The sequence below is a fragment of the Calonectris borealis genome, chromosome 28 (assembly GCF_964195595.1).
Source record: "Calonectris borealis chromosome 28, bCalBor7.hap1.2, whole genome shotgun sequence".
Taxonomy (NCBI): Eukaryota; Metazoa; Chordata; class Aves; order Procellariiformes; family Procellariidae; genus Calonectris; species Calonectris borealis.
In genome coordinates this window covers 5,673,392-5,701,159 of record NC_134339.1, presented here as the reverse complement: position 1 = coordinate 5,701,159, position 27,768 = coordinate 5,673,392, and the positions used below count along the sequence as shown (strand labels likewise).

The 27,768-nt window shown below is 43.2% G+C and overlaps 2 protein-coding genes across 2 annotated transcripts in view; one reads left to right on the top strand and one right to left on the bottom strand.

Annotated features, from left to right (window-relative positions):
* The first annotated feature begins 1,072 nt into the window (after positions 1–1,072).
* On the top strand, positions 1,073–5,650 carry F2RL3 (F2R like thrombin or trypsin receptor 3). Its single transcript, XM_075175151.1, has 2 exons — positions 1,073–1,490; positions 2,155–5,650. The coding sequence occupies exons 1-2, from the start codon at positions 1,400–1,402 to the stop codon at positions 3,228–3,230; spliced, it is 1,167 nt and encodes a 388-aa protein (XP_075031252.1). The 5' UTR covers positions 1,073–1,399; the 3' UTR covers positions 3,231–5,650.
* A 142-nt stretch (positions 5,651–5,792) lies between these two features.
* CPAMD8 (C3 and PZP like alpha-2-macroglobulin domain containing 8) overlaps positions 5,793–27,768 on the bottom strand; it is a 56,391-nt gene continuing 34,415 nt past the window's right edge. The window contains exons 32-44 of the mRNA XM_075175093.1: positions 27,614–27,700; positions 26,554–26,690; positions 26,016–26,171; positions 25,557–25,619; positions 24,933–25,171; positions 21,613–21,700; positions 16,088–16,162; positions 15,282–15,387; positions 15,082–15,192; positions 14,199–14,411; positions 13,837–13,911; positions 8,595–8,763; positions 5,793–8,277 (exon numbers count right to left, since the gene is read on the bottom strand). Coding sequence (XP_075031194.1) covers position 8,277; positions 8,595–8,763; positions 13,837–13,911; positions 14,199–14,411; positions 15,082–15,192; positions 15,282–15,387; positions 16,088–16,162; positions 21,613–21,700; positions 24,933–25,171; positions 25,557–25,619; positions 26,016–26,171; positions 26,554–26,690; positions 27,614–27,700 — 1,520 coding nt within the window. The 3' untranslated portion in view covers positions 5,793–8,276. The remainder of the gene's footprint in view (positions 8,278–8,594; positions 8,764–13,836; positions 13,912–14,198; positions 14,412–15,081; positions 15,193–15,281; positions 15,388–16,087; positions 16,163–21,612; positions 21,701–24,932; positions 25,172–25,556; positions 25,620–26,015; positions 26,172–26,553; positions 26,691–27,613; positions 27,701–27,768) is intronic.

Here is a 27,768-nt window from a genome sequence, read left to right as displayed (position 1 = left end):
AAGCCTAAAAACCAGCAACCCCTCAAGCTATGACCTCCTGCCCCACTGGCCTACCCACTTGATGACCACTGGGAAGTGGTCATGCCGGGGCTCAGGCGACGGGAGAGGATTTGGGACTTTCCCAGCAGTGCTGTCCACGGCAGAGCATGGACGGGACTTACACTCTCAAGGAGCTAGAGAAGCAGCAAAGGATCTTAAAGGTTCAGGTAACATTTGCCAGCCCCTTTTCCAACATTATGCGAGTTGTCGTCTCCATACAGCCAGCAGGTCTGTGGCAGCAGCACGCCGCTGCTCCAAGCTGTTAGCTAACACAGAGTGCTCAAGCCTCTTGGGGGGTTTACTGGGTGGAGACTGCACATCTCTGGAAAAACACAGCTCTTCTTGGGCAAGAGTGACTGAAATTCACCATTATCTACCCAACAGCAGAGGCTTCCTGTGCACCCTTGTCAGGCCCCTTTCCTGCTGGATGGAGCTGCTCTCCCTGTTCCTGGTAGCTTATCAGCGGAAGCACAGTGTCTCCGTCAAGCCGAGGGACCTTGCCACTTATCGTTCATATGTTATGGCACTCCAGGCTGCTGCTAGTGCCGATTCTTTCAAATGCAAATAGCTCCGACCCACAGGACTTTTAATCGACCTCTGCAATGAGATCAAGAAGGAAGGTGTAGGAGCTTTGTCCCCTGTGCAGCCAGGGAGCTGGAGCAGAAATAAAGAAACAAGAGAACTCTGAAAGGCCCAGCCTGATCTGGGGGCTGCAAGGCAGACACTAAAAACCCTTAGCTGGCACAAGATGAGGCTGCAAGAGCCGTGTGTAATCCCTGGGAGCTGGGAAGGTTTCTCTGGATCTGCAGCTCTCCTGCACTTCATTTATGTTTCTGTGAGGGGATGGTACCTTCTCAGTTTGCACTACCAGAAAGCCTTTTGAATCAGGGTGTGGGGAAAGACCTCGAATCTCACACAGAGCCCCTTGGGTCTCTCTTGGGTGGAAGGATGCTTGACGTAGGAGGTCAGGAGTCCAGTTTACATCTAAACCAAATTCAGACTGCATCATATCTGACACATTTGTTATTTCCAGGAATATTCTGGAGCAGGAAGGAGGCCCAAATGAGTCACTCGAGCCATAGTCTAGTGCTGACGATGAAGTACGGCCCCAATATACTGTGGATCTGGATACGTATGCCCCTCCCAGTCCTGCATCTGACACTGGAGCCAAGTCTCTGCTCGGGCAATGCGTACTCGTGCATGTCGTGACAGTCCCCCATACGCCTCATCCTTCACGGGATAAGCCTGGTGCTTCCGTGAGTTAAGGACTAACAGAAGGAAACGCGTAAGCAGAGTCACTAATACTGCCTTTCCCACACAGCTCTGAGCACAGCAGTGCCCTGTTGGATCCTGCACCAGAATGGAGACCCTCGGGAGCGGACGGCTGTCGCACAGGCTTATGCTGTGCTGTGCCTTTTGGGGACTCTGCCTGGCTTCTCCAGACTACGATGGTGAGTGTGTATCTTTGGGTGAAAAAGTGCTGCTTCCTAAAGTACTAATTACTTGGTACCTTTATAAGATCCCTGAAAACTCATTTTTTTTAAAGCTATCACATGGGAGCACGCTCTAATTGAGCTTTGTGCATACTCTAGTTGAAGCAGGAGGTGATAGGAGGTGATATGGAAGAGAAAGAAACTGAGGTGGAAGAAACTAGAAAGAGAAAGAAAAATTAGAGGAAAAATATAACAGAGCGCGCTTGAAACCAAAATCTTCAGCTAAAAGTTAAGACTCCCACAGCCATGACTTTACCCTGGAATGGCCCCAGATCTCAGGATTCTTTTGAAAGCTGGGCAGAGGAACTGCTCTCTGGTTTCCCAGGCCTGCTGATAGTCGTAGAACATTGCAATCATTTGTGAGCTGTGGGAAACCACACAACAGAGGAATCGTGTACATTTTCAGTAAGGTTGCTGATGGTTACTCTTGCACACCTAATTCTGTTAGCCAGCTTTTGCTGCCCATCGCTCAACAGTATTTTACAGAATACTCCCACTTCTAGGGACCCCAACATAAAGTGCAAACCTTAGCGTTTGGGGTGTTACACACGTAGCCTGCTCTGCAAAGTACAAGGGTAACTGCCTGAACAGCAAGTAACAGACTGTGTTGTTTATCTGACAGATTACTCTCAGAACAGCACCAACGAGCAGGTAACGACACCAGAGATCATGCCGTGTCCCCGAGCCATCCCCGGGGAAAAGGCAACCATAAACAACGTCACGTACCTGTTGATCCACGAGGCCACACGCGCTCAGCTGGACAGCGTGGTCACGGTGCGGCTCATCCCCTGCCTCTACACCCTCGTCTTCCTGGTGGGGCTGCCTTCAAACGGGCTGGCCCTGGGGGTCCTGGCTACCAGGGCTGAGAAGCTGACCTCCACTGTCTTTCTGATGAATTTGGCTGCAGCAGACCTGCTGCTCATCTTGGTGCTGCCCTTCAAGATTTTCTACTATTTCCTGGGGAACAACTGGCCCTTTGGGGAAGGCCTGTGCCGGCTCACCACAGCTTTCTTCTATGGGAACATGTACTGCTCAGTGCTGCTGCTCACATGCATCAGCGTCGACCGGTATCTGGCTGTGGTGCATCCTTTCTTTTCACGTTCTTTCCGCACCCCTGCCTTTGCTGCCTGCACCTGCACTGCCATCTGGCTCTGTGCTGCCGTGCTCACCCTGCCCCTGACTCTGCAGCAGCAGTCGTATCCCCTGTACGGAGCAGACGTCACTCTCTGCCACGATGTTCTCCCCAGGCACGAGGATGACAGGTATTACTTCTACTACTTCATCTGCCTGATCGCCTGTGCTTTCCTCGCTCCTCTGGTGGTGATGCTGTTCAGCTACTGCTCAGTATTGCGAGCTCTCCTGGACAGCGGGAAGCGGTACTCCTACTCTATGAAGCTCACAGCTCTTGTGCTGTTCACGCTTGTGGCCTTCTACACACCCAGCAACGTTCTCCTCCTTGTTCATTACTCCAGCTATAATTCCAAGCTGCATGGCAACCTGTATATCAGCTACATGGTGAGCCTGGCCATCAGCACCTTTAACAGCTGCGCTGATCCCTTTGTCTACTACTACGTTTCTGAAGACTTCCGGGATAAGGTGAGAAGGAGATTCTTCAGTCACAGAAAACAAAACACCACATCCCTAAAAACCTCCAAGGAAACACTCCCTCAAAAAAGTTCCAAAGATTCACTGGCGTAAGCCTCCATCCCAGCTCCCTGCTCCCAAGGTACTCACAACATACATTGGGGATGAGATGAAGACAACACTGGGATCCCACAAGTTTCATCCAGAGCAGCGAGCGGTATTTCCCAGGAGACAAGTCCTTTCTCCTGTCTGCATAGCTAAAACCGAATAAACCTGGACCACAGGATTCCTTGGGAGTGTGGAGCCCAGACAAGATGTGGAGTGCTGAACATGTATAGATCTGTTACTGGGACACTGCATGCAACTTTTCACCTGGTCACATATTGCCGGGGATGCTCTTGCCAATACCTAGGTCTGGTTTTCCTAATGCGTCTTGCAGACTGATTGCTATTTGTGTCCTATTTCTTTTTCTGCTACTGACTTGCTTGCTGTCCTTGAACACATATTCCCTTCACCTAAAACTGAAAAAGAACAGGCACTTGCAAAACCAAATTTCTAAACATTTCAAAAGTACTAGGAGGTACCTATGTGAAAGGTACTCTCCAGTACTAAAATATTCTGCCACAAGAATGTAGAGCACTGGCTTTTCTAGCAAACACATTCTCGGCTTGATTAGTAAGCAACACCATAGTAATGTCAGCGCATTGTTGGTAACAAGTGTAAAAATCCCATTCATTAATCCCTATTTTTGCAAATGACCCTAGGCATCCGTAATTTCTTTGGGGCAAAGACTGTATTAATGGATTTTTAAAAAAAACTATTATGTCTCTTGAAGGGAAATATTAAAAAGAAGGAATTGATAAAACCCTCGCTCTAGAACTCCGCACTTCTTTTGCGTAATGTCACACACAATCAAGAGCTGTCTCTTATGAAACAGGTGACCAAGCTTGTTGCTTATTGGAACCTGTTGCAAATTTGACAAAATGCAGCCAGCTCATCTCTCAGACACAACTAGGGCATATCCCAGTAAGCAGCAAGGTAGAAAATGAGTGGTAAACCTCCTTAACATTCCTGAATTCTTTAGTTTTACTGGTACAGACAAGACGTCTGTCCTCACCATAACCTATGATCAAATGAACTTACAGCCTACAGTGTGAATAAGAAGAGGCAGACAAGATTGTCTTAAAGTCAGTTTTTAATAAAATATTTATCAGAATCTAAAACAAACGCTTTTCTGGACTCAGACTTGCTAAGATTTGTGTGAACAGAACAAAAATGGTCATAGAACTGTTTGCGTGTATGTGTATGTGCAGGGGCGAAATGCAGGTGAAAAACTAGAGCCTACCTCCCAGAGGTGCAGTACTGCACGTGCAGAGGATGTGCCAGCTACTGAACATAGACCTGGTGTAGCCAGGGCTATTGCCACTCAGTCAAAAATAGCAAGTACTAAAAAAAAAAAACCAAAACCCAACCCCAAAACCCAAACTGAGCTGAGGTTTTCTAAATAGATGATCTATTCACAATAATAACCAGGTTATTGTGCATTAAATGTCAATAGTCAACATCAGCAAAGCAAGTGCTGTTGTTTCAATGATGTTCTTCAAGCATTCTTCTGGTATTTGTTTTCTACTGAGGCTGATTAAGAAGAAGGGAAAGAGGCGAGACCAAAACACTTGGACAAGAAAGAACAAGGGAACTATTGCTTTAAAATAAATACCATGGTAATGATTACTCTGCATAATGTACAGTTACAAATATATAAATATTAATTTCATTGAAAGGATCGCAAGCAAAAATCACTGATAACTAGCACTGCTGCAGCTATTCAGTAATGTAACTTGATGTAAGTAGGAATGTCTGTGTCTTACAAACCCACTGGCACTTTTCTCCTTTTGCAATGAGGGACCATCAGAAAAAGGAAAGGAGAAGCATCTTTCTGACAGAGGGAGGCAAATGTCTCTAAGCCAGAAACAATTTGAAGCCCAAAGCAGCAGCAGGTCTGCTGGCCTTGCTGGCTTTCCACCACCCAGTTGGTCTCTTCCTTGGTGAAAAAAAATCAATCCCTTCTCTCCAAACTATGATTGGCTGGTCTTCACAAAGCTGGAGGCTGAGTTTTCTGAGATGCTGAGATGTCCTCGTGTTCTCAGGGACAGGAGTGTGACTGATAAGCTTCAGAGTCAGAACTGGGCCAAAGCTTTTGAATAACATTGAGTCTGATAAGGCTATGCTGTGTCCAGTGGTTCTCATGGACCTAGTCCTAAAGAGTTTCTGTACTCCAAGTAGGACTTTGAAGAACGGAGGAAAAATAGTCCAGGAAATTTTTTTTCCTAGACAAGAATTAATGATGATTACAAGAAACATGAACAACAAATCTGGGACAGGGGAAAGCTATGGAAAGAGGGACCATCAGCTGGGGTGGAGAAGAGGGTAGAGACCTGCTCCTTTACTCCTGTAATAGGGGAGAAAAAGCAACAACAACTGTGTAATTGCAGGTTCCTTCATTCAATCCCTTAAATAAAATGACTTTTTTTTTTTAACTAGAAAGGAGCTAGTTTGGTGTGGCAAGACTGGGGTGAGGCGGAGGCTGCCAAGAGCAGATGGTCTAGTGATTTCCCTGAAAGTGCCAAAGCTCTGAAGCACTCAAGGTGAAGTCAGGCTCCAGGACCCAGAAACCCTGGCACTTATCTCACACACACTGTCCTGTTCTAACTGTCTCTGTTTAAGGGCGCTAAGGCTGCTCTGCCTTTGCCTTCTGAGGGTCCAGGTCTCTCTGGCTTTTCTTCTCGTTGTAAAACAGAAGCAAGGCTCCTCTGCCTCAAACAGGTGAGTGCACTGGCACACAGAGACCCCACAGAACAAGGCCACGATTGATGGGCTGGTACCACCAGGAGGAATTATTTAGCTGGCAGCAATGGGGAGATGTCTGCATCTTGAATTAGTACATTACATGTACCAGAGCCTGAGGAAAGTGAAGAAAGTCAGGCTTAATACTTGGTTGAAACACCCTACCTTCATCTCCTTGTCCCCAGTGGTGATGCTCTCTGACTGCCCAAGGATCTATGAGAGGATCAAACAATATAAAATGACTTCAAATATCTATCTAAAAGTATACGATGGATGAGACAAGGAAACTAAAGCCAGAAAGGAACAGGGGATAGGAGGCTGAAGAATCCAGAACAGGTCCTATCTTCTGTGGGAAGCTAGTCACAGAGACATTATCAGGGTGACTAAACGTCTCATTCTTCCAGACTCAAAGCATTAAACAGCTGAGGCTGGAACCAGCAAACAGCAGGGTTTGTATTGTGCAGCTTTGATATTTAGAAAAGAAAAAAAAACAACAAACAAACAACTCTTGTTGCAGCTCACACTAGGTCTGTTATTTACCCAGGGGATAAATATTGACTCAGTCCTGTGTGTGTACACAATAGCCAGTGTCTGCCAGGCCAGTTGCTTACAGGAGATGGAATTTAGTTTAAAAGCATTTATTTACCTGCCAGACAGGAATGCAGCCGCCAGTGCTTCTGCTGTGCTGTGCGGACACAGTGAGGACATGGTCTGTTCATGCACACTGAAGAGACGTGGCAAAAACCTCTGCTGAGAAGCAGTGGGTACATATGGGCAGCAGCCACGTCAAGATCCTGTGAGAAGAGCTCAGAGCAGCCATGAAGGAAGGCTTGGAAACTTGCCAACAAAACAGTTCTGAAATTTCTGGGAACTTCAAGACCCAGACCTTCATCGTTATCAACTATATTCTGCAAATATCTGGCCCCAGACAAAAAGGACTGGAAACTACATATGCCCAATTTCTGGGATACCTCCTGTTTTGTCCCCATGTGGACATTTTTCTGGAATAAAATTGCCTTTATTCTGGAATGGAATGTCTATACTGGGATATATTCTTGTCATGGTTCCTGTGTAAACAAGCCCTAAAAATGAATGGAGCTGGGCTTTTTCCTGTTTCCATTCACCAATAAACACCCTCAAAAGGAGTTTCCACCCCACTCTGGGTCCTGGTAACAATAGAAGTGGGAAGATAAAATATTAACACTATTTTGCAACAGGCAATTGCATGTAACTCCTCCAAAGAGAACAATGCTGCTCCAGGCAGGAAGAGAAACCAAAAAATCTTGGCTCCTGTGCTTTTGGAAACACAAAGCTTTTGTTTTTAGTTTTACCACATTGCTTGGGGCAGGTCAGTCTAAGGGAGTCCAGCCTCTGTGACACCAGTGATTGTACTGGCCAGCAGACCCAGGGCCTATCCGTAGATTACCATACCCAGAACAACCATTGTATGGGGATCCTAGTGGGAGCAGAATAAAAGTGATTGGTGAAGTCAGGCAAGCATTTAAAAGGACTGCGCCTTGGGTCAGCTTTATTTTCATGCCAGGGTTACAGGGAGGAAAGGGGCTGAGAAGACTGCGAGCAGCCCGTATCAGCACATAGTGCAACGTGAAGAGGGCTTGCGCACCTAATCCTTGTCACTGCTACGGCTGGCAAACTCCCCACCTGAAGCCACATGGTGGACAGTCAAGCCCTCCAGCCCTGACACAGGATTTCAGTTGTCTCTTGTAAAATGTACCTCCCAATAACTTTCCAGAACATGAAGCCACTAGGGAAGTTTTTCTCTTGTGCGACATTGTTGTGGGTGCAATCGACTTACGGGCTGGGGAAGGTGATTAGCCTCTTGCTATGTCATAATTAGCAAAACACACTGATTTTTATTATTATAATTTGAGAGAAGACTTCTCAGCCATCTTTCCTCAAACAGCAGTTCAGCTAAGCACAAGGCCTGGACTTAGCTTCTAATGTAGCTAGGAAATGGCATTTGCAGTATCCTGATAGTAAAGAAAACACTTTGAAATGTCTAGAGGTTTGAATTCCAGCCCCTATTTTTCTCACCTAAATGGCACAGTATATTGGTCTCCCATCCTTGGAAGTAATCCAAAGAGGATCCAAAAGGCAGGAAAATTGACAGAAAAATAACGCTGAGTGTCCCCCTTAGCGGTCCAGATCCTCCCCCAAGGGGCAGCAAAGCCTACAGTTCTGAGTGCATCAGGAAGTAGTCATCATTCGGTTTCTGTTCTGCAGCAGGTCGTCTGTAGGAACAAACTCATACAGGAGTTGATTCTGAGCCTCTTCTCTTTATTTAAATTATATACTTCTGTTGAAAAGAGAACATAATGAAAAAAAGTCACTTTCCCATTACATATCTTTGTGAAACATCACTGGGGCTGGGCAGAGAAAAGCTTAAAAGGCCACTTTTTATTCTGCTAGGAATGGAGACATGCAGGTCACAAAGACTTTTATATGCTGCCCTAGCAAGATCGTGTTCCTGGTGATTCCTTGCTAAAGAGGTTAGCAAGTCAGCTGTAAGAATGCCCCTTTTGAGGAATTGAATACATTTGACGTAACACATGAATTAGGACATTGTATGTTGACTCTCAAACCAGATTTATGATCCCCCGCTCTCCGGCTCACCATTCTACTGTGGTCGCTACTTCCTGAATCTTGTCCACTTCTTTTAACGTGCTTGCTGTTGTCAGTTCTGCCACAATCTCAAAAACGTCAGCTTCCGACGCATAGGGGTCTGGGTCATATTCATAGGAGTAGTATGACAGATCTGTCTGTAGTGGAGGGCCTTCCTCTGCTGGAAAGGAAACCATACAGAGTCTCAGCTTGTGCTTTAGCTGAAGAAACTGCATTTCAGCATCAGATATTGCATCACAGAGAAGGGCAATGACATAAAAGGAAAGGAATGTTACACAGGAAGGCAAATCAGGGGCCAAATGAGTGCCTTACATGAGTAACGCAGGCTACATGTGTCAATGGACCTGCATATGCATGCTTAGGTTCACATGCAACGAGAAAAGCTGCTGTAAATCAGAATTTTCAATTTCCCAGTCTGAGACTCGGGCACTGGAAAACAATGAAAGAAATCAGGGGTGGGGAAGGGCCATGTAACTTGAAAAAATCTCAAAGTTTCATTTTAAAGTATCTAATTTTAGGCATTGACTGAGGTGCTTAAGTTAGGAACCAGTTCACGCCAAGACCTCTATACAGTAAGATAAGAGTAAGAGGTATCTTTGAGAACACCAGATGTCACAGATGAGTTACTCTGCACCCTGAAAATGCTTCTCTCTCCTTTGACTAGGTCCAAGCCAAGTACCTCAGTTAAGGAGAGACCAATCCATACAAAGATGTGAAATGTGTGCATTCTTTTAAGCACCATTTTATACAAGTCAGTTACAAAGCTAAAGGGCAGACTGCGTTAGAGCAGTTTACCTGGTGCATGTCACGAAAAAGATCAGTTTAAGCAGCTAGATTTCTTTTCAGCCCAACCGGAATGAAGATTTTGGCACAACAGGCCAGGAGATTACATCAAAGCCATTCACTTCTCCCTCAGCCTGAACCAGCAGTAGCTGAGATACATCTGCTTCAGCACAGTCACATATCACTGAGAAACTTCCATCATTTAAGATAGGAACAGACACATCACAGGCAGAAACAGATATTTATCCTCCTTGCATTCACTCCAGTCTATACTAAGAGATTGGCAGGTCACTCACAAGTACATATCCCACTCAAAACAGGCTGTGCCGCTCTGTGGTGGGTGATTGCTCACTGTCCAGAGGGTAAGACGGCAAGATAAAGCTTCCAGGAATATCAGTAGGTCCCCTTTTTCTAAACTGTTCCTCGAGCCAGCTCAGCTGTCCATCTTCCCTGTTTGCTCTCCATATACACTGCTCTAATCCAAACCAAAGCAATCACTGAAACACAGTTGTTGTAAGGAGGAAAAGTCCCCCTCCTCCCCACCCCCCGCAAAGTTGGCTTTATTTAAGGAGAACACTCGTCAAGGTCTTTGAAAATGTTTGTTGTCTAGAAATAAAATATCTGAAGGCTCTTTTCTGTTGCCTCCCACATCCTCCCAGCAACAGGCTCAGCCCTAGGCAAGGGAACGCTTGCCTGAAAGCAGAGTCAGTCTCTGTGTTCACTTCTTCTTGGCCTTCTCCATGCGAGAACCTGCCAGATCATGAGCTCGTTCTATGAATGGATGATTGCTGTCCACCAGGGACAGAATTAACATCACAGACCTCACTCTTCCCAGGAATGCAGCACTGGAGTCAAAGCAAAGACGAAAGGCCGACATTTCCTGTTGCACACAAACCACTCCCCCACCTCCAAATGTTTGTGCCTAAGCCAATGTTTGCTGAACACCGATGGGGTGAAAGGAAAAATGGCCTACTGCCAGTTCAATCCATCCTAAAAGAACAGCGGTCCTGTGAATAATGCGCCTGCCCGGGAGTGCTGTGAGATGACTCCACCTGGAAGCAGAGTTCACTCTGATGTTCCTGTTAGGAGCTAGTGATGGGTGATGGCATTTAATTTTTTAAAAAATAACACCACCACCACCACATAAAGTATCATAATTCCACCTAGAATTTTCTTCCAGCTACTGGCCCTTCTAACTGCTAGAGCAGAACTGTACAAATAACATGGCTCCGGCTGTGGGGAGAAGGCTGGGGGGGTCAGACGGCACGAAGCTGGGTGGGCAGAGCAGCGCAGAGTGCAACACCACAGCAGCACTGATACCACTGAGCACACACTTGGATATTGCTTTTTCATCAAATACATGTTGAATCACAGCATTACTGTGGTATCAACGTATTGTCTTCCAACATCAGTGGCTATACATTTAGCAATTTCGGCAGAGAAGATTTAGGCAATTTCAGAAGAGCGTTAATGATCTACGGAAGCAATCAAAGCACCACTTCATCAGAGAGATGGTATCAGAGCTACTGAGGATCCCTGAGGCTCTGAAATCCACCCATATTTTTGTAGCCTAGTGTGACAATGATGTCAGGAAAGCCACAGACAGAGAGGCACTCGAGATACTGATACTCCAGCCAGCAACCAAAATCCTGCTCCAGGAGCTTTCAGTCCAAACAAACATGACTGGAACAGGCTGTGAAAGCATACTAGCAGAGCTTCAATGCTTAGAGGCAGAGGTGGGTCCATGATACTCATCAAAAACCTGCTCCATCCCTCTGAGTCTTAGTAATTCACCTGTGAGAAAGAACAGCTGAGGAAGGGGATTCAGACATGAGTTGTTTCTGTTGAGTCCTGTCACCCTGCACACTTCCCTCTCAATCAAGGGAATATTTCTAAAGATGCAAAGAGGATCTACCCATCTGTATAAAAAAAGGTTACAGTTTTGAGATCTAACCTCAGTCGTTCTGCCTCACTTGCTGCAACTGCTGCAGACTTTTGAAAGGCATTTTTAAATGCTTTGACAATAGCTAGGTGCTGCAAGAAGCACTGCATCCTGATTTTTCAGGACCATCTATATACAATTGCTTACCTTGAATAGCATAACTCAAAAGCTCTAGCAAACTCACTGGTGTATATGGAACTACGCTGCAAGTCTGTGTTTGCCAGAGTGAGCCCGAACACATTATGAAGTTCCCCACTGTTTGCTGGACGGAAGCTGGCTCTCATTGTTTCCATTGCTGGGGTAACATAGGCAAGAGCTAACAATGAAAGCATCAATCAAACCAAGCTGAGCCTGCACAAGTCATATGGCAAATACAGAAGGATTTCAGACAATATAAACACCACGAGGTTCTCCAAGAAAATGGTATTTCCTGAAGATTAACACACTGAGGCAGTTTCACCAACCTGCCCTAAGCTTGATTTGGCTCCTGGAGTTTTGCATCCTTTTAGGAAATCGCAGATTTAGACATGGCTCATCAAAACTTTCACTAGAAACCCAGAGCACCTGAGCCGACTTAAACCAATCACATGCTTCAATGCTAACAAACCAGTGAGTCCAAATGAAACCCGTGTATAAGGAGGGATTCATTCATTTGTTAAACTTTGATTCATGTACCGTGTGGTTGACCTGAGAGGAGCCCAGAGGATTAATGAAAGTCACATGCTGGGCGCTTTTCCTGATGCAGGACTTTGTCAGTTTTATTTTTGAATGCTCACTTTGCCGTGGCTGCTCAGACAGCTCAGTTCAGAAGAGTATCTGCCTTCCAGGAGACTCTCACCTTGAACGCTCACAGATCCTAGAACAAAGCCAGCTCTAAATGCTTGTGCTTTGACAAACATATCCTTATGGCATACGGGTTTGTTAATCTAACATCTGTATAAAAATGCCACACACACAAAAAAAAAAATTCAGAAATTCCACTTTTGCTCTTATTGATAGCCTACTGAGCCAACACTGCTTTTGTCTGTTTAGAACAGAAATCAGAGAGTTATTTTCCTTAGACAGATACTTTAATGCAGATTATTTCAGAAACACTGTTCTGAAAATTTTTGGATTGTGGACTACTGTCAAGTTCCACAATTTTTTTCTCAGGTAACCATATTTTTACGATCAAATTTTTATTTGAAAATAATGTAATTGCAGTCTCATTTTGTAGACCAGCAGCAAAACACTTAGTATGGCCTCGCATACGAGCAGTGCCCTACAGAGCAGTTTGGGAATGCTGCTTTAAAGGGTTCAGATTGCAAACAGAGTTTCCATGCTGAGTACGTAGCATTTGCACAGAATAAAAAGCAACAAGCATTCATCTCTGTTATTCTAACAGACAGCAATCTTATATATATTCACACTAAGTCCAGAAACAAAGGGACAGAAAACAGGAGAGACATTAAACACCGTAAGATTGAATGACCTATAGAAATAGTCATAATAGAATATTCACCAAGCTTTTACACCTTAATAAGAAAAGTGTCCATCAACTTCTGTAGAGCAGAGGAAGGGCAAAGAACAAGATGGTGTCTCTCATGTTGGAGACATGTTCGTCGGAACTCTGGTGCACAAGAAGGACATGAGAAGGCACAGTGTCTTCTCTTGAAGAATTAACTTGTTTTACCGATTTGTTAGGAGAGTTAGAGGCCAGGGGAAAATTAATAAGTGGAAAGCAGCCAGGAAAAATCTAGTCCAGTTTATTTACTAGAAACAGCATGAAACAAACTATTCTATTGACCCTCCACTGCTTCTTGGTGAGATTTATTGTGAGCCATGAGCAAGTTCGACATGAGTCTTGGAAAAAAGTGTATGAATATAAGCACCAAATAAAATGAGCAGCCAAATTCCTGGCTACTCCATCTACTGACCTTAACATTTTTGCTCACTAAGGCCCTTTATTCTAAACAGCAGCTCTGAGAGAATCAAAACTGCCAGCTCAATTTTTGCACAGAACTGCTAGAGACAAAGTTAATCCACCTCGATTCTAGTTATTGCAATGGTTTGATCTGTTGTCATGCCCTGTTCAGTTGTTTGTTGAAACACATTACATCAGCCTGGTTTTAAATGTGATCTTTCCAGCTTAATATTGAAGAAAAGATCACAGAGTGTGTGTTGTTCAAACATACCAAGGCTGAGAAAATAGGAGGGCCATTGCCTGCTCCTATGAACAATTACCTAAATCTTGCATGTGCACTGAATAGAGCAGGTATCATGCAAGATTTCCTGAAAGGAAAAGGACTAGAAGAGCTAGTCTGTTGTTGAATAGTTATCATCCTAAGTTTCCTTGACCTCTTCATTTTTTCTGATTTCTGAATTTTCTGTCTTTTCTAAAAGATGAAGAAATTCAGGTTCTTTACTTAAATGTGCTTAAGAGCCATATATACTTTTATACAGTGGTAGGATAAGCTTTAACCCTGCTAAAGAAAAAGGCCTTGGATAAATGCAAAGGCATGATATTACCTGCTGGAGTTTGTTGAACACTGGGTTGCTCAACTGTGTGGGAGTGTGTCTCCCTTTCTTCTGGCAAATTCTTGGCTGTAAATAATAAAAAAAAAAAACATTGGTCATAAAATTTGTTAATAAATCTCTAGAAAATGTTTGCAATTCCACAGGTGGCATACTCAGTTCACTGAGCTACTACACTGCACATCTTGAAAGTCCATGCAGAATCTCCAAAGAATGTTACATTTCACGGATGTCAGTTTTATCTAGGATTCTCCTCTTTTCCCTACCACACATATGTCATTATCACTTGCTTAGACAAGGATTTGTCTTGTTGTGCAGCTAGATCGTAACAGAAAAGGGAACTGAGTGAAACCTACAGGCAGAACATTGAGACATGGGCATCTGTTCTATCCTGGTATTATTCCTGCATGATGCTACTTCCATCTGGCAATGGTTCGGGTAAATCTGTCCATCTGATCCACACACAGGCTCCCCATCATAGCCACAGTCTCGCGAACACATGCACTGCTCAAAATACTCATCCTCCAAGCAGCCAAAGATGTTATTGCATGGTCCAGAGTGAACAAAGCCTGAAAAGTAAATAAAAATATCCAAAGCAATATTTTTGCATAGCATGGGGAAGATGGAGTGGCAATTTTCTTCTATTTCTCTGATGTAAGTTTTCATGTTGAATTCCCTAAGACTTCTCATAGGAATTTACAAACTTGGTAGAATAAAAAGCTCTGGGAATAAAGCTGTCTTTCTGAAAGAACCACATCGCAGCAGATTCCAGATATAGGACAAAGCAACTATTTTGTATGACATAGAGGACAGAAAGGAATGTATAGTTTCTGGGGAAAATTATTCCTTTCACTGATGCATGAAATTGTTCAATCTTCCTACAGTTAATTGTAGAACTCTATTGCAAGATATTTTAGAGAAAGAAAACCAAATTGCATTTTAAAGAGTTTTTACCTTTATGTTTATTAACACATCTCACCTTGTGCAGGTTCTTCCAGAATTATACATAATATCTTGCCTCTGAAGCAAATAATAGTCACTTTGGTGACTGAAGAGCACACTACATTGGTCTGTTTGGCTGTCATAAGTTTAATACTGCTATTCCACTGTAAAACTTCCACTAAAACAGATAGTGAAATAGAGCATTTTTCTAAATATAATTTTGAGTTCTGAGCTCCTGGAAAGTATGTCTGTGGGCTCCATTTTCCAAGAAATCTGCTTGGCTTTGGTGCAACTTACCAACCCATTGGCTAGCTGAGCTTTCCACCTCATTGCATGTTGGCCCATCACAGAGCTCCCGAGCCAAGGGACTGTTTTCACTCACGTTGTAGAAACGAGTTGCTTCAAAAGCTGCAGGCCAGCAAGAATGAGAAATCACAACTGAGCCTTATGCCTAGAGCTCTAATGCTGGCAAAAATCAAAGGAAAACAGGCACATACCTGGCTCATAGTAATCATACACTTTGATAGGAACGGGAGCTGTTTTCCCAACTATATGTTCTCTGAAAGCTTGAAACTTTACACAGGTCATGCACTGGCTAGGAATCTGTATGAAATTATATAAAAGACTCATTGTAACAAAAACTGCACTTTAAGTGAAGAGAGAGACAAATAAATGTAGCGTGTGTCCCTAATGTAATGCTGTGCTGGACACCTCCAATACTAGGTATAGAGACAAAGATAATGAATAAAAGCCAAACAGGATGAATTAAAATAGGTGATACTTTGCTGGCCTTTAAAGCACATACTTGCCATACAACAATGTCAGAAAGTCAAACCTGAAACACAAGCTGTATTCTCTATAGTTTACCTAGCACCTCTCCTGTCATCAGCCAGCTTTCTAACGCAACTAGCTAACAACTTACTGCTGATGACCAAGCCAAGAGAGATCTCATCTTCCACTCTCAAGTATGTGCTGTGAGATCTAAATTAGACTGCATTTTTACTCCGTCCGTTTAGCAATGCTGGTTGTACCTGGAGGTGAGATTATTTTGAGGCAAAAACTAAGTGATATCTGTGCAGAAATTCTATATGGGCTGAAGCTAATCACCTGCCTCTATTACGCTTTGGTTTCCAACCAAAACCACAATACCTACCTGCTTCAAAAGAGGCTCAAGCAACTGGCCAGTTAAAGCTGCACAGTAATCCTCATCTGTGAGGGACCATCAACATCAAGACACTACCTATCCACTGGTCATTTGCCTTTCATTGAAAAGCAACATAATTACAAGAAACAAAGTCATTACCTCATCAAAATAAAAAAGGACTTTTCTTCCATCCACTTCATATCTTTTTAATCCAATTTGCTTGTTCATCAGTAACTGGGAAAAAAAATCAACAGGTTTAGTTTCATCTCATTTTATAGAAAACAGGTTGAAATTAGAGAATGAGAAAGATTTTAGACTGCTTAGAAAACTGATCAGACACTAAAACCCAGGGATTTCTTCTGCTGGAAAAGGGTATTTCAGTAAGAGAGGGGAAATGCAAAGAGGATTGCAGTTGCTGTCATACAACTGAGGAAAAAGCCATCTGTGTTCTTTTCTGCGACCTGATGAGGAATGCTTGCAAGGTGCAAAATGCTGAGGGTTCTCCCTGGACCCTGGTGCATTTATCTCTCTCAGACTATGCCTGACATATCATCCATAATCTAATTGAATAACTCCCAGATGGTTTTCAGTACCAAGGCTCAAGCAAGACCTCAGAGACCCCAAAACACTCGATAAAGTCTCTTATTTACACTCCCTCAGACCACCAGGGAATTATGCTGCCAGATCTCACTGGGTACTAAAGGTCCCCTTCTCCCACCAGCTGAAAAATCCAAAACATTCTTCTGCCAGGAAAATTAATCCTTACATTTGAAAGGAGCAGCCATTTGAAAGAGCCCTAGGCATCCTTCCTTTTGACGAATGGGGTCAGGCCAGGCCTCTGCTACTCGTCTTCTCTCCCCCTGGGCCCAGGGATTTGCAATTTGCATCGTACCAGTCAGGCCCACAGACTACCTCGTCTTACGCTTTTTATTTATTGGGACAATCCGCATATCTAAGGAGTATTAGAACACAATCTAAGAGTACTTCCCATATCTGGGGTGCTACTGCCCCTCATCTACCCCAGCCATTTGTAAAAATGCTCTAGCTCATCTCCTCGTGCTGACCGTCTGCATGTACATCATGGTAACGGTCTTCAGAGGAAAGGGCAAGAGCCCTCATTTACAGAATTACTGCACCACCTCAGAGAATCTAGTAACCATCTCCCTGGTACAGAAGCTATTGAATCACCACCAAATAAAAATGCTATCACCTGATATAATTCCATGAAGTTTTGTTTTAAAAATTTCCAAGAGAGTTACTCCATTGATTTTCCGTATTTGGAATACTAACATCTCAATAGTATGACGACTGTCATGTTGTATGTACTTGATCAGTCGATCAGTCATTACTGTTTTGATAAATTGTATTCAGAACACATCTATCGTGTGAAAAATATTTAATCCAGAAGCTGGGGAGGATGATGGTCTGTGGAAAAGGCTTCTTGCGTTTTAATCCCAGTTTGGGGAGCAGAGTAAGGGCCAGAGCAGATACTTTAATTCTATTCTCTGAACTGTCCTATTACTTTAACCTCTCTGACAGACAATCCCTTTTGTGACATAGGGATAATATTTCCTTGGCTCTTTTTTTTTTTTTAAATGTTCCTGTTATTTTGAAATCTTAGAATGAAAACTCTGAGGAAAGGAGAACAAAGCATTATTATCATGCATTAGAAAGAATGACATGGAGCAAAAAGCATTTCTACTGAAATTTGCCCAGACCTGCTACCAACAGCTTTAACTGTGAATTTCTTCAGCATAGTGCTTCTAGTTGTAAAACCCTGCACACAGCTTCCTGCTATTACTGTAACAAGCAAAGGAACATGTGTTTAAGTCCCACACAATATGGAAAGGGCCAATTTAATTTGTCCTTATAATTTTAGGGGCCTGATGGTGGCTGTTATTACTCAGCAGTAGATGGCTGCAGACAGTCCTTTTATGAGGGCTTGGAGAGGCTGGCGCCACCGGGAAATGCTCAGCTCAGCTAAAGTTGCATTTTTCTGGTGAAGCTTGATATATACCAGCCTGTGGTGACCTCCTGACCTTGTCGACACCCAGCATTATTAGAAGGATTTGTGGCTGCACAGCCAGGGGGGCTGCCCCCAACGTGCAACAGAGCATTCATTAACCATCACTGCCCCGGAGCTGCACATGGGTCCGCCCCGTGCACACTGCGCCCTTGTGAGGCAAACAACAAACAAGGAAATGTGATTTACAGCCCTGCCCCTCCTCACCGGTAGGAGAGGGAAATGGCTGGGGTAACAAGAAAATGCAGCGGTGGGAATGACAGGGCTCTGCTGAAGGTGGCGTGCAAAATACAAGACAAAACTAGTACCAGGACTTCAGTGGTACTTCATTTTTGTCAGCATGATTTGGATACACATGTGATAGCCATGAATAAATCACAGGGGTTTTATCTGCATCTCACTGCCTACTTTTATATATGCTTGAGCTTTTCCCTACATTTCACTTTTACAGATGCAAAGAGTTTCTGCAATAAGAAAGATGGAATTCAGGTCTTCAAGAGGAACAATCCCCCTTGAAGAAGCAATATCCTTTCCAATTTAGCAAAATCTCCTACTGCCCAAAGGAAGTAATTCTGTTCGGGTTATGGAAATGGACTGCCCAGTACTGAATCTCAAGCACAGAATCTTCTCGCCAAATCGAGGCACCAATTACATAGTCTTTTGCCCAAAGGCTTTTCAAAACGGTGGGTTTTGAACTAGCTCTTTTGTATCTGACAAGCACTGAAGAAGTATGCACTGCACGAAGTACCTGACATCCTTCTCAGATTTGCAAGGACTTAGCTCGGATCAGCTCTGTGCTGCAGGAGCTCAGCCTTCTCAGTTAAGAAAGAGAATCAGCTCCTTTTCCCATTAAGATAGGGGGAGAAAGGAAAACAAATCACCTGCTATTCTATGCCCAGAGACCCTAACAGATGGGGCTACACTGGGACTCTGTTGCTTCTCTACCCACAGAGGCAGGAACATGAGATTCAGACAGGTGGGAAGATGCCATAAGGGAAAGCACAACCACCTCTGCTTAGTGCTAGAGAAAGCCTAATGTGCTGGAGAGCTCATTCAGCATTGAGAAAATAACTCTTGTGCAGTAGCAGGACAGCTTGCTTTTACCCTCTGACTGCTTCCACCCAGTCCACGTGACAGAACGGAGGAAGGGTACGAAGCTGACACATGATGCTTCCCAGACATTGATGCATCTATCCAACACAAGCAGTGTGGGTAAGTTTCCCTATTTCTCTGCTCTAGTTTCCACATGCCCAGTGTTTGTTTCTGATTTAGGAGTGCTGACCAGCACCTGGTCAAGAAACTAGCAGTGCTGAGGCACCAGCAAGATGGCACTGAATGTGACAGAAGAAATCTCTGAAGCCACGAGAAACCAAACACCGGAGGCAGGCTGGAGTCACAGAGCACGGGGATTATGGCAACACACTAGAAGGCAAGAGAGAATAAGAGGTACTGCAAACAAAAGTGTTTTGGAACATTATACAGCTAGTTCATCGGGGAACCAGAATCAGAGTTTCCTTGCAGAGTGTATATCCTAAAGTTAATCATATATTCACAATTGTCTTCAGTGTTTCCTCTACTTAGAAAATGTACAATATGCCCTGAACACAGCTTAGTGTAAAACCATCAGCACAGCACAGGAGCAGATTGCTGCATGTAGCAGCCTTTTAGTAGTAACTAAATACAAAATAAGCATGTTTGGTTTGCAAGTTTTTATCTGGGATACCTCTCTGGCCCAGCCATGTAAACAATCCTCATACCAGAGCACAGCTGCCTTGGCAAAAAGGAAAAAAAGTTCAGGGACTGAAGTGACAGAACCTATGCAGTCCCTTCTAACACATGGGCTTATGGGACCTTCTCAGGACTCTCAGCCTAGAAACTCTGTCCTCTGCTGAAACCGGTAAAGGAGATATTCACTGAGTACAGCCTGGACAATGGGAGCTCCCATTTCTGTAATTTCTTCTTAGCTTGTTTCAGGAAAAATAAGGAGTACAGGGATTTGTTACTTTAACAAATTTTCTCTTCTTCTGTAACGAAAATCCCTTTGCACTCTTTGTTTCAACTCTTTCCCTCCCTTTACTCCTCCTTTTCCTCTGCTAATGAAACGTTCCATGGGTTTAACACCATAAAGGTATCCTGTTGTTCTTCTCCTGTCCCATTTTGAGTTCTCTGGTCCTACGCCAGTTTTCCATCCATATTTTTTCTGCCATTATTTACGTAAACTGCTGTGAAAGAGAACTTACTTGAAAGCAGTACAAACAACTGTCACTCTAGCACCTTCAGCAGGAGGACATAAAATAGTAACCAAACCCACTACAGGCCCCCTCACCTAATTTTCCTCCTTTCTCTTACCACAGGGATACTGGAGACCTCCTACCAGTGGTCTTGCCTCATCTGAATAGCCATATTCAGTTTGTTGCACCATTTGTTGCATGTGAGAGAGAATATCACACTCAAAGGTCAACAGGCAAATAAAAATTAATACATTTTACATGCATGCATTTGAAAACAGAATTCTCAACATGCAGCTAGTGAACAGATATAAAATAACTTTGATATTTCTCTTTACAGGAATAATTTCATAGCTCATCAACACACATCTCTACAAAAGTATTCCAGGACAGCTCCCTAATACTGAAAGGATGCAATTCTCTTCTCAGGGACTAATACACAAGCTTCTCTGGCTTCAATGACAGCCCAGGAGACTACCTGACAGCAGATTTTGACATGGATTGTAAGCCCCTGAAGAGGAACACATTGGTCTCATTTTCGCCAAGAAAATGCAATGCTGTTTATATTATAAATTAGCCAAATCAAGTGAAATCCTAGAGACGACAAAGCAATGTGCACTTTTCCTTGAATTAGGATGTCAAATTAAACTGCCTGGTCTTCACTACAATTCTACTTTAAAATTCCTTCCCCAAATCTCTCCCCCCCTCAGTATAATGATGATAAAGTTATTAACAGAAAAGATCTTTTGGAAGCAAAATACTTTTTAGCTCTTTACCAGTTCTCAAGGATGCAAGGATTTTACACCTCTTTAGTTACATAGTCCTTAAAAACTCTATTTGCAGCATAAAAACCACGATTGAATACACCGTAATGCTTCCATAAAATATAAAGCAAAGCTAAAGATTACAGTTCATCTCCCCTAGAGGGCTGGCTGGGTAAGAGGCACATTCTGTCCACCTCAGTTTGGCTTGCAATAAACATGATGTTCTCCCAGAAGGAGAGGGGGGGGAAAAAAAAAAAAGAGGCAAAAAATTCCAAGACACAGAGCCTCCAAAGAAATGGAATCCAGATGTTGGAGATAACACAGCCCACTAAGAAGCCATAAACAGCTCCTGTTAGAGCACATTTTCACTTCAGCATTTCCAAATGGGTCTCGTTTAATTACTGTGCACTGTGCTCAGCAATAAACCTTCATTTGGCCATGTTCGGTAAATTTGTTCATCTTGTTCAGAACATCTGTGTACTCATTTCAGATAAATATTTTTTGACAAGCGAAATCTCCTGCCCCCCAATTTTAATTGCGTCTTTTTGGACAGTGCTCTAACATCCAATGGCATTTGCTTCCTATTGCTCCCCAACGGGAATCCCTGCCAATTAGAGAGCCAGGTCCTGGCCCAAGATCATGCCTTGGACTCTCATTACAGCATCTTACCTGCTCTAGGCTCTCAATATCTGCACGAAACCCTGAGAACAATGGCACTTCCAAGACAGCCATGTTAGAAGATCCAGAGTGCAGCCATCTTCCCATGAGAACAAAAAGAGAGAAAGAATGAAAACAAACACAGGATCCAAGATAACAAATGGTACATGGACAACTCAGGATGGAGAACAACTGAAACAAACGTCAGAGGAAAAATAATTAAGAGGATCTACTCTTCTTTGAAGGACTTGTTGAAAGCCACAGCCTACTTGGCTTTACAAAATCCTCTTTTCTCCTTTTACTCAACAAAAATTAAGCACAATCCACAGAGGGCAGACATGTAGGAGATGTCCAGGCAAATGGAGGCAGAAAAGCAGAAGGAAGGATGTAGTCTCCTGTGGGGCTGCTTGCCTCAGTTTTCAATTAATCACTGAGAAAATGCACTTGGTAAAAGGGAATAACCCCTTGGAGTAGAAGAAACTTCTGTTCTCTCCTAAGTAGAGGGCTGTAAATGGATTGTGGTGTAACAGGAATGTTACTTCCCAATACCAGGCAGAGTCATTCAACGCTGGGGTTTCATAAATGGCGATTTCCCTCCAGCATCTAATTGACATTGAGAAAAGCGTCTTTGCTAATGAGTCAGCAACCTCGCTCTCTAGTTACTAGTGTCAAAGAATTCACTGCCTATATCGTCCTCTATAATATGAATGGTGACTGCAAAAAAACCACTGAAATTCAGAGTCGTTACTGCTGAAGTGTGCATAAAAAAAACACAAGGAGGGGTGGAGAGAAAGTTTATTTGGGCCATTGCAAAAGATTTCAATTTCTTGCAGCATGGCAGAAGAGTTGACATTGTAACAAAGAAGCTCCTGCTAATTCCAGAACAAGGCTCTCTTTTCTCTGCATTCACATACAGTCAGCTCTAAACTATCCCTCCTTGGCAGCTTACCTGTTTGCTGTTTAGTTGCACCACAAAGACAATGAGCTTGGACCCAAGAGGGCTTATTAGCTCATGCCCAGCACTGAGAAAACTCAGTATGCAGCTTCCAGGACCAAATTTGCCAGATCTGAACTGGCTCCTGCAAGGCTACCTCGACAGCTAGGGCGGGTGTGCGAGTCTGCTAAAGCTCTGCACAGAGCCAGCCTGGATGTAATGCCGCACCGAAGCTCATACGCCCACAGTAGCGTGAGGTGGTCTGTGGACAGATCCAGTTGGCTCTGTGTCAGACAGCTCAGGGCTGACAGTCTCCCAGAGATATTAAGCCTTGTTAATCCCGATTTAAGTCCATGTATCATGCTCCCTAAAAAATCCTGCAGTATCCCTTTACCTGCATTTTTCCCATTCTCTGTTTTGTATCATAGCCCTCTATTTCCCATACTGTTTTCTCCGTAACTCCTCGAAAGTGCCCCAAGGACTTCACTGAGCACGGCAACACTTAAAACAATTACACTCTGAAGAACACCCCCAGCTCAAAATATATCGTCATCCTTAGATGCACTCCTCTATTCGCATTGCCTAAATAAGATGATGAAGGAGTTAAAAGAGCATCATTATGGGAAGAAGGGGAGGAAAGGGAAGATTTCATTTGCTTTTGTTTTCTTTCCAAGCAATCAATCTCCTTGGACGAGACTTCCTCTCAAGTTTCTGTCTTTGCTCCAGCAATTCCCAGGGCAGAAGTTTCAGAAATAACAACAGAAAGGTTGTGTTGATGCAGGGCAGCCTCCTTAGTCACAGGCATCTTCGAGGGACTGACAAGACTTTAAAAGCTTACCTCCCCAACACAAGCTGCAGTGCCTGGGCAGAGGAGAAGAGGTTGAGAAAGTGGTATTGTGTTATATACAGCCAGACCGATCCCAGCAAACTTTCGGATGATGAGTTTGAGTTGCTCGTCACTGGCTGTTGTTACTAGAGGGAGGAAGAATTCAACTAGGCTGAAAAATGCCTGGCCCAGGATTTCACAGGCTTGTGGCAACCAGAGGCAATGCATCTGCCAGCAACATGGCCACGTGAGCACGGGGCAAGTGTGCTGACAGAGATAAGATCTCATAATTGCCTGGAGTCACTGAATGGCTTTGCCTCTGCAGGAAGGAAGGAGACACAAACTGATAGGGGAGCGAAAGTTTTCCATTTCCATGAATTACATCTGAGCTGTTCACTTGACTTCTGCTGTTTCAGTTCAGTGAAGCTGTAGCCCCACCACCTGCCATGCTCCTGGTCACAGATACGCAGAATAGCTATGAAATTCTTGGGAATGGTTTTTCTTCTGTTACACAGTAGGATGCTGTAAGCCCTCCTTATTTACTTTGGTTGCGGCTTTCCCTCTTTTGGGCCAACTTTCCAACACCTCCTTAAAAATCAAAACATTTTATAACGAGATCAGCAACTCCTGATAACTGCAACAGTACTGACGTGCTTAAGCAAAACGTGTAAGTGGATTGAATACAGGTCAGAAACTATTCTTGCTGCTGTTTGTCTACAGGCAAGCTGTTTTCTCTTAATATCTTAAGTTTCCCAATCTGTAAAATGAGATGGAACTGCTAATGTCTTTGCAAAGTGCTTTGAGCTAGGAATGAAACTTCTGGAGCTTTAGTATCATGCCATTTTTAAAAATTATTTTAAATTTCTTTATGCAGAATAAGGAGGTAAGCAATGAGCTTTAGGGAGCTTATTAACAAATATCTGCATATATTGTGTCCTTTACCGTATGTTCCAAATTCATACCATGGCAACAAGCATCTGCTGTTAGGTTTTTGGTATCCAAAAGTGAAGAATAAGCAACTCAAACATTAAAGTCAAATCAATAATATTTATAAAACTATCAACATGTTTAAGATATGAGTTAACCAGTTGAAATTACCTAGCTCTTTTAGGCTTTTAAGGAAAGCCTGTTACTGAAGACCTAGAAAATAATTCAGAACTTTTTCTTTTCCACCTGATACAAGGAAATGACATTCAATTTGTCTTCTTCAGGTTTTGGAGAGGCAATAATGAAACCTAATAATAAAAACCCAAGGTGTTGCCCTCTTTGTAAATTTTGTTATTGTTTCTCTACCTTCAATATATACTTAGCACTAAAATTATTATTGCCAGCAGACAATGGTCATGAATGTCCATGCAATAACTCTGTACTACAACCCACAATTATGGTTGAAATTCTGCATTCTGCATGTGAGGTGTTCTATCTTACACTGTTTGAGATACGGACAGTGCAGCAAGAAAGAATTTGGTATTTTTCCTGTATGAATGAACGTATCAGTATAGATGTGCTGATCAGCAAACTAGATGGTCTCTGAGAAACAAGCAGGACATGATGCAGACTGACATTTCCTACCTAGTGCACGTCTCCAGTATGACTTTGTATTCCTGATGGTCCTGGTCTGAAGCTGGGTCATCATCATCCACCGGTGCCCTCTCTCTGTGCAAGGCTTCAGAGCGATTCTCATCTGGAGAGACAGACCGCAGGAGATTTGGAGCTTGAAGATGCTGCTCTGACTTTGGCTCCTTCAGGTTAACCAGCAGCTGGAAAGCTGGTTTGGCAATAGGATCAGGTACATTGTAAGTGACATCAATCTGCAGCAGAAGGGAGGGGGGGAAACGAAACAAAACAAATCAGGGCAGTTTATTAGACCCCAATGTTCCATAACATCTACAAATGTTCCCCAAAGACCAGCATAAACACCGGATCTCTTCAGAGAGAGATAATGGCAGGCACAGAGGCAATAGAGGCTTTGCAACACAGTTTTATATAGGTAAAGCTATACCAGAGCAGATTCAACCAAGTACAATCACATTTACTTCTATGAATTAAAGCAACACCACGTTATATAATTACTTTAAGAAAAATTCAAAGTGTAACTCCTTCCTCACAGCAAACCGGATTAAAAAAGTAGCAAATAGACTGTGAGTTTAGAGATCACCTGCTCACATAACTTCTCCAGCCCCATGGCAACTTTACCTGCATCAGACAGCAGCCTTCACCTTTGGCACTCACAAACAGCCCCGTTGGAATACTGGGGATCTGGGGAGAGTCCACAGTTAAGACACAGACAAGACATGGCACTCAGAATGGAAATGAATATCAATTTTAGCTTTATTCTGTACAAAAGATCTTTCCCGTTATAAAGGAGAGTGCAGAAGTGAAGTGAGTATGGCTTACTCTTTTCAGCCACCTGCATTTAACAGTGGTAGAAACAAGCAGCAGCATAACATAAGCATCAGGCATTACTTATGGTGAAAAATGCCTTTAACTTTGAGTGCTGCCTCCTTCACATCAGAACCCAGCCATAAAACCCCAAGATCTCACAGTATTTAACTTGTGCTTTTACCATTACTGAACTTATCTGAGTTGTCATTCAGAACCAGGCTCACATGGATTGCTTTAAAAATTTGGCTACATAAACACAAAACCACCTACCACTGCAGTCTGGAGGACTTTTTTATTTATCTTGTTAAGCTCAAATGTCTCCTGGTAGTCTAGATTAGTAGAAGCCAAGGAAATGGTAAGGTTGACTCCTCCAACATAAGAAAGGATAGCATATTCAGCCAGAGCCTGCAGGGCTACACATGTGTCCTAGGGATCAGAAGCAGGAGAGATCAGAATAGTGAAGAATACAGGAACATAGTAAACTTATAAATAAGCACTGCGCTGTACAGTCATCAGCTTCTGGTAGAAGAATCTTCCTTATTAATTCAGATAGCAAAAGAAATATCAGGTTTTGTTCTGACTTTTGCTGTCAAAGGCATCTGTAAGGTCAAGTCTAGGTTCCTTTCAAATTATCAGTCCGAGAGGAAGCAGTAAAGAGCATTGGAAGGTTTTGCTTCTTACTGGGGCACAGACAGTTTTCTGTCTAGACTTTAGACAGAAACTCTGCATTGACCATTCCTGAATCAATTGATTTCTACAATTGATTATGCATGCATTGAAGCTACTTCTTCTTTCGGAGGTAGCCCACCTGAGTAGATGAGAATCCTCCAAGTGCGTTCCTCTGCTGTGAAAGCCATTTTACTACTGGGAGCGCAGAGGCCACATCTCCTAGGAGCGTGTACGTCAAAAGGGCATAAGATGTCATTTCCACTTCTGCAGAAACAACTGAAAGAGAAGGGGGGAAAAAAATTTAATAAAAAATATCAAAGTACCATCTAGAAGTGAGATTCCGGGCAGGTCTAGAGATAGTTCTATGAATATCCATTAACTGAAAAATAAAAAAGTTAAGAGACTGTAGAAGTAAACACAGGAAGAGAAAAATGAAGTTAAAAGATGTCTGCACCCACAATGCATCACCTTCCAAAGATATCTCTGCTTCCAACATAAGCTCTTTCCTTCACACAATAGATAACCTTCTTTCTACTTGATTGTATCTCATCAGTAATTTCTCTCCCACTCCAGTTCTACTTTGCTGCTGCCCATACTGTATTCCTGTCCTAGAGATTTTCATACAATACCCAGTTAGATTCTTCCTGAACATCGGTGCACCTACATCATATTAGAAGAGTCAATGGCTTTAAGTGACTTGAAAATTATAGCATCATTCACTGCTGTTGCGGCTTTGATAGTTAAAGTCTAGGAAGTCAGCTGAAATGCCAGTGACTGCCAATAAAAGCTGGGTATACAATCCCTAAGTCCATTTGAAAATACAAAGCTAAACAGCTCTAAAGTTAAATGTATTTGACTTCTCTCAGATTTCCATTTCAAATGATTCCTCCCTGATGGCTCTCTCTTCTGTATCACTCACTGTCTTTATAAAACTCGAGTGAAAAATGGTGAGACAGCTGGGGCTGAAAAGATAGTCCTGTCTTGACTACATCTAGCTCTGTCTCTCATTTGCTCTTAACCAGCTCTTTCAGCATAACGTTACCTGCCTTTTATGAGCTCTCATGTCCCCTGGACCCTGCCCTGACTGACTGCCATTTTCAGAATACCTTGTATTATATAAACAATTCACTAGAATACATGCAGTCTGTGGCCTGCTGTTGCAGCCCATTCCCTTATCTCTGTCTTTGCAGTGTAAGTACCTGATTGAGAGAGACCATCATTAAATCCCATGAAGGTATCTTCATCAGTAACAAGAGTTCCTGTCAAGCTCCAGTGTGTAAACCCATCTAGAAAAATAGGACAGTGGAATATGTATGTTATTACAGCAGGACTGCAGCTAAGCCTCTGTAAATGG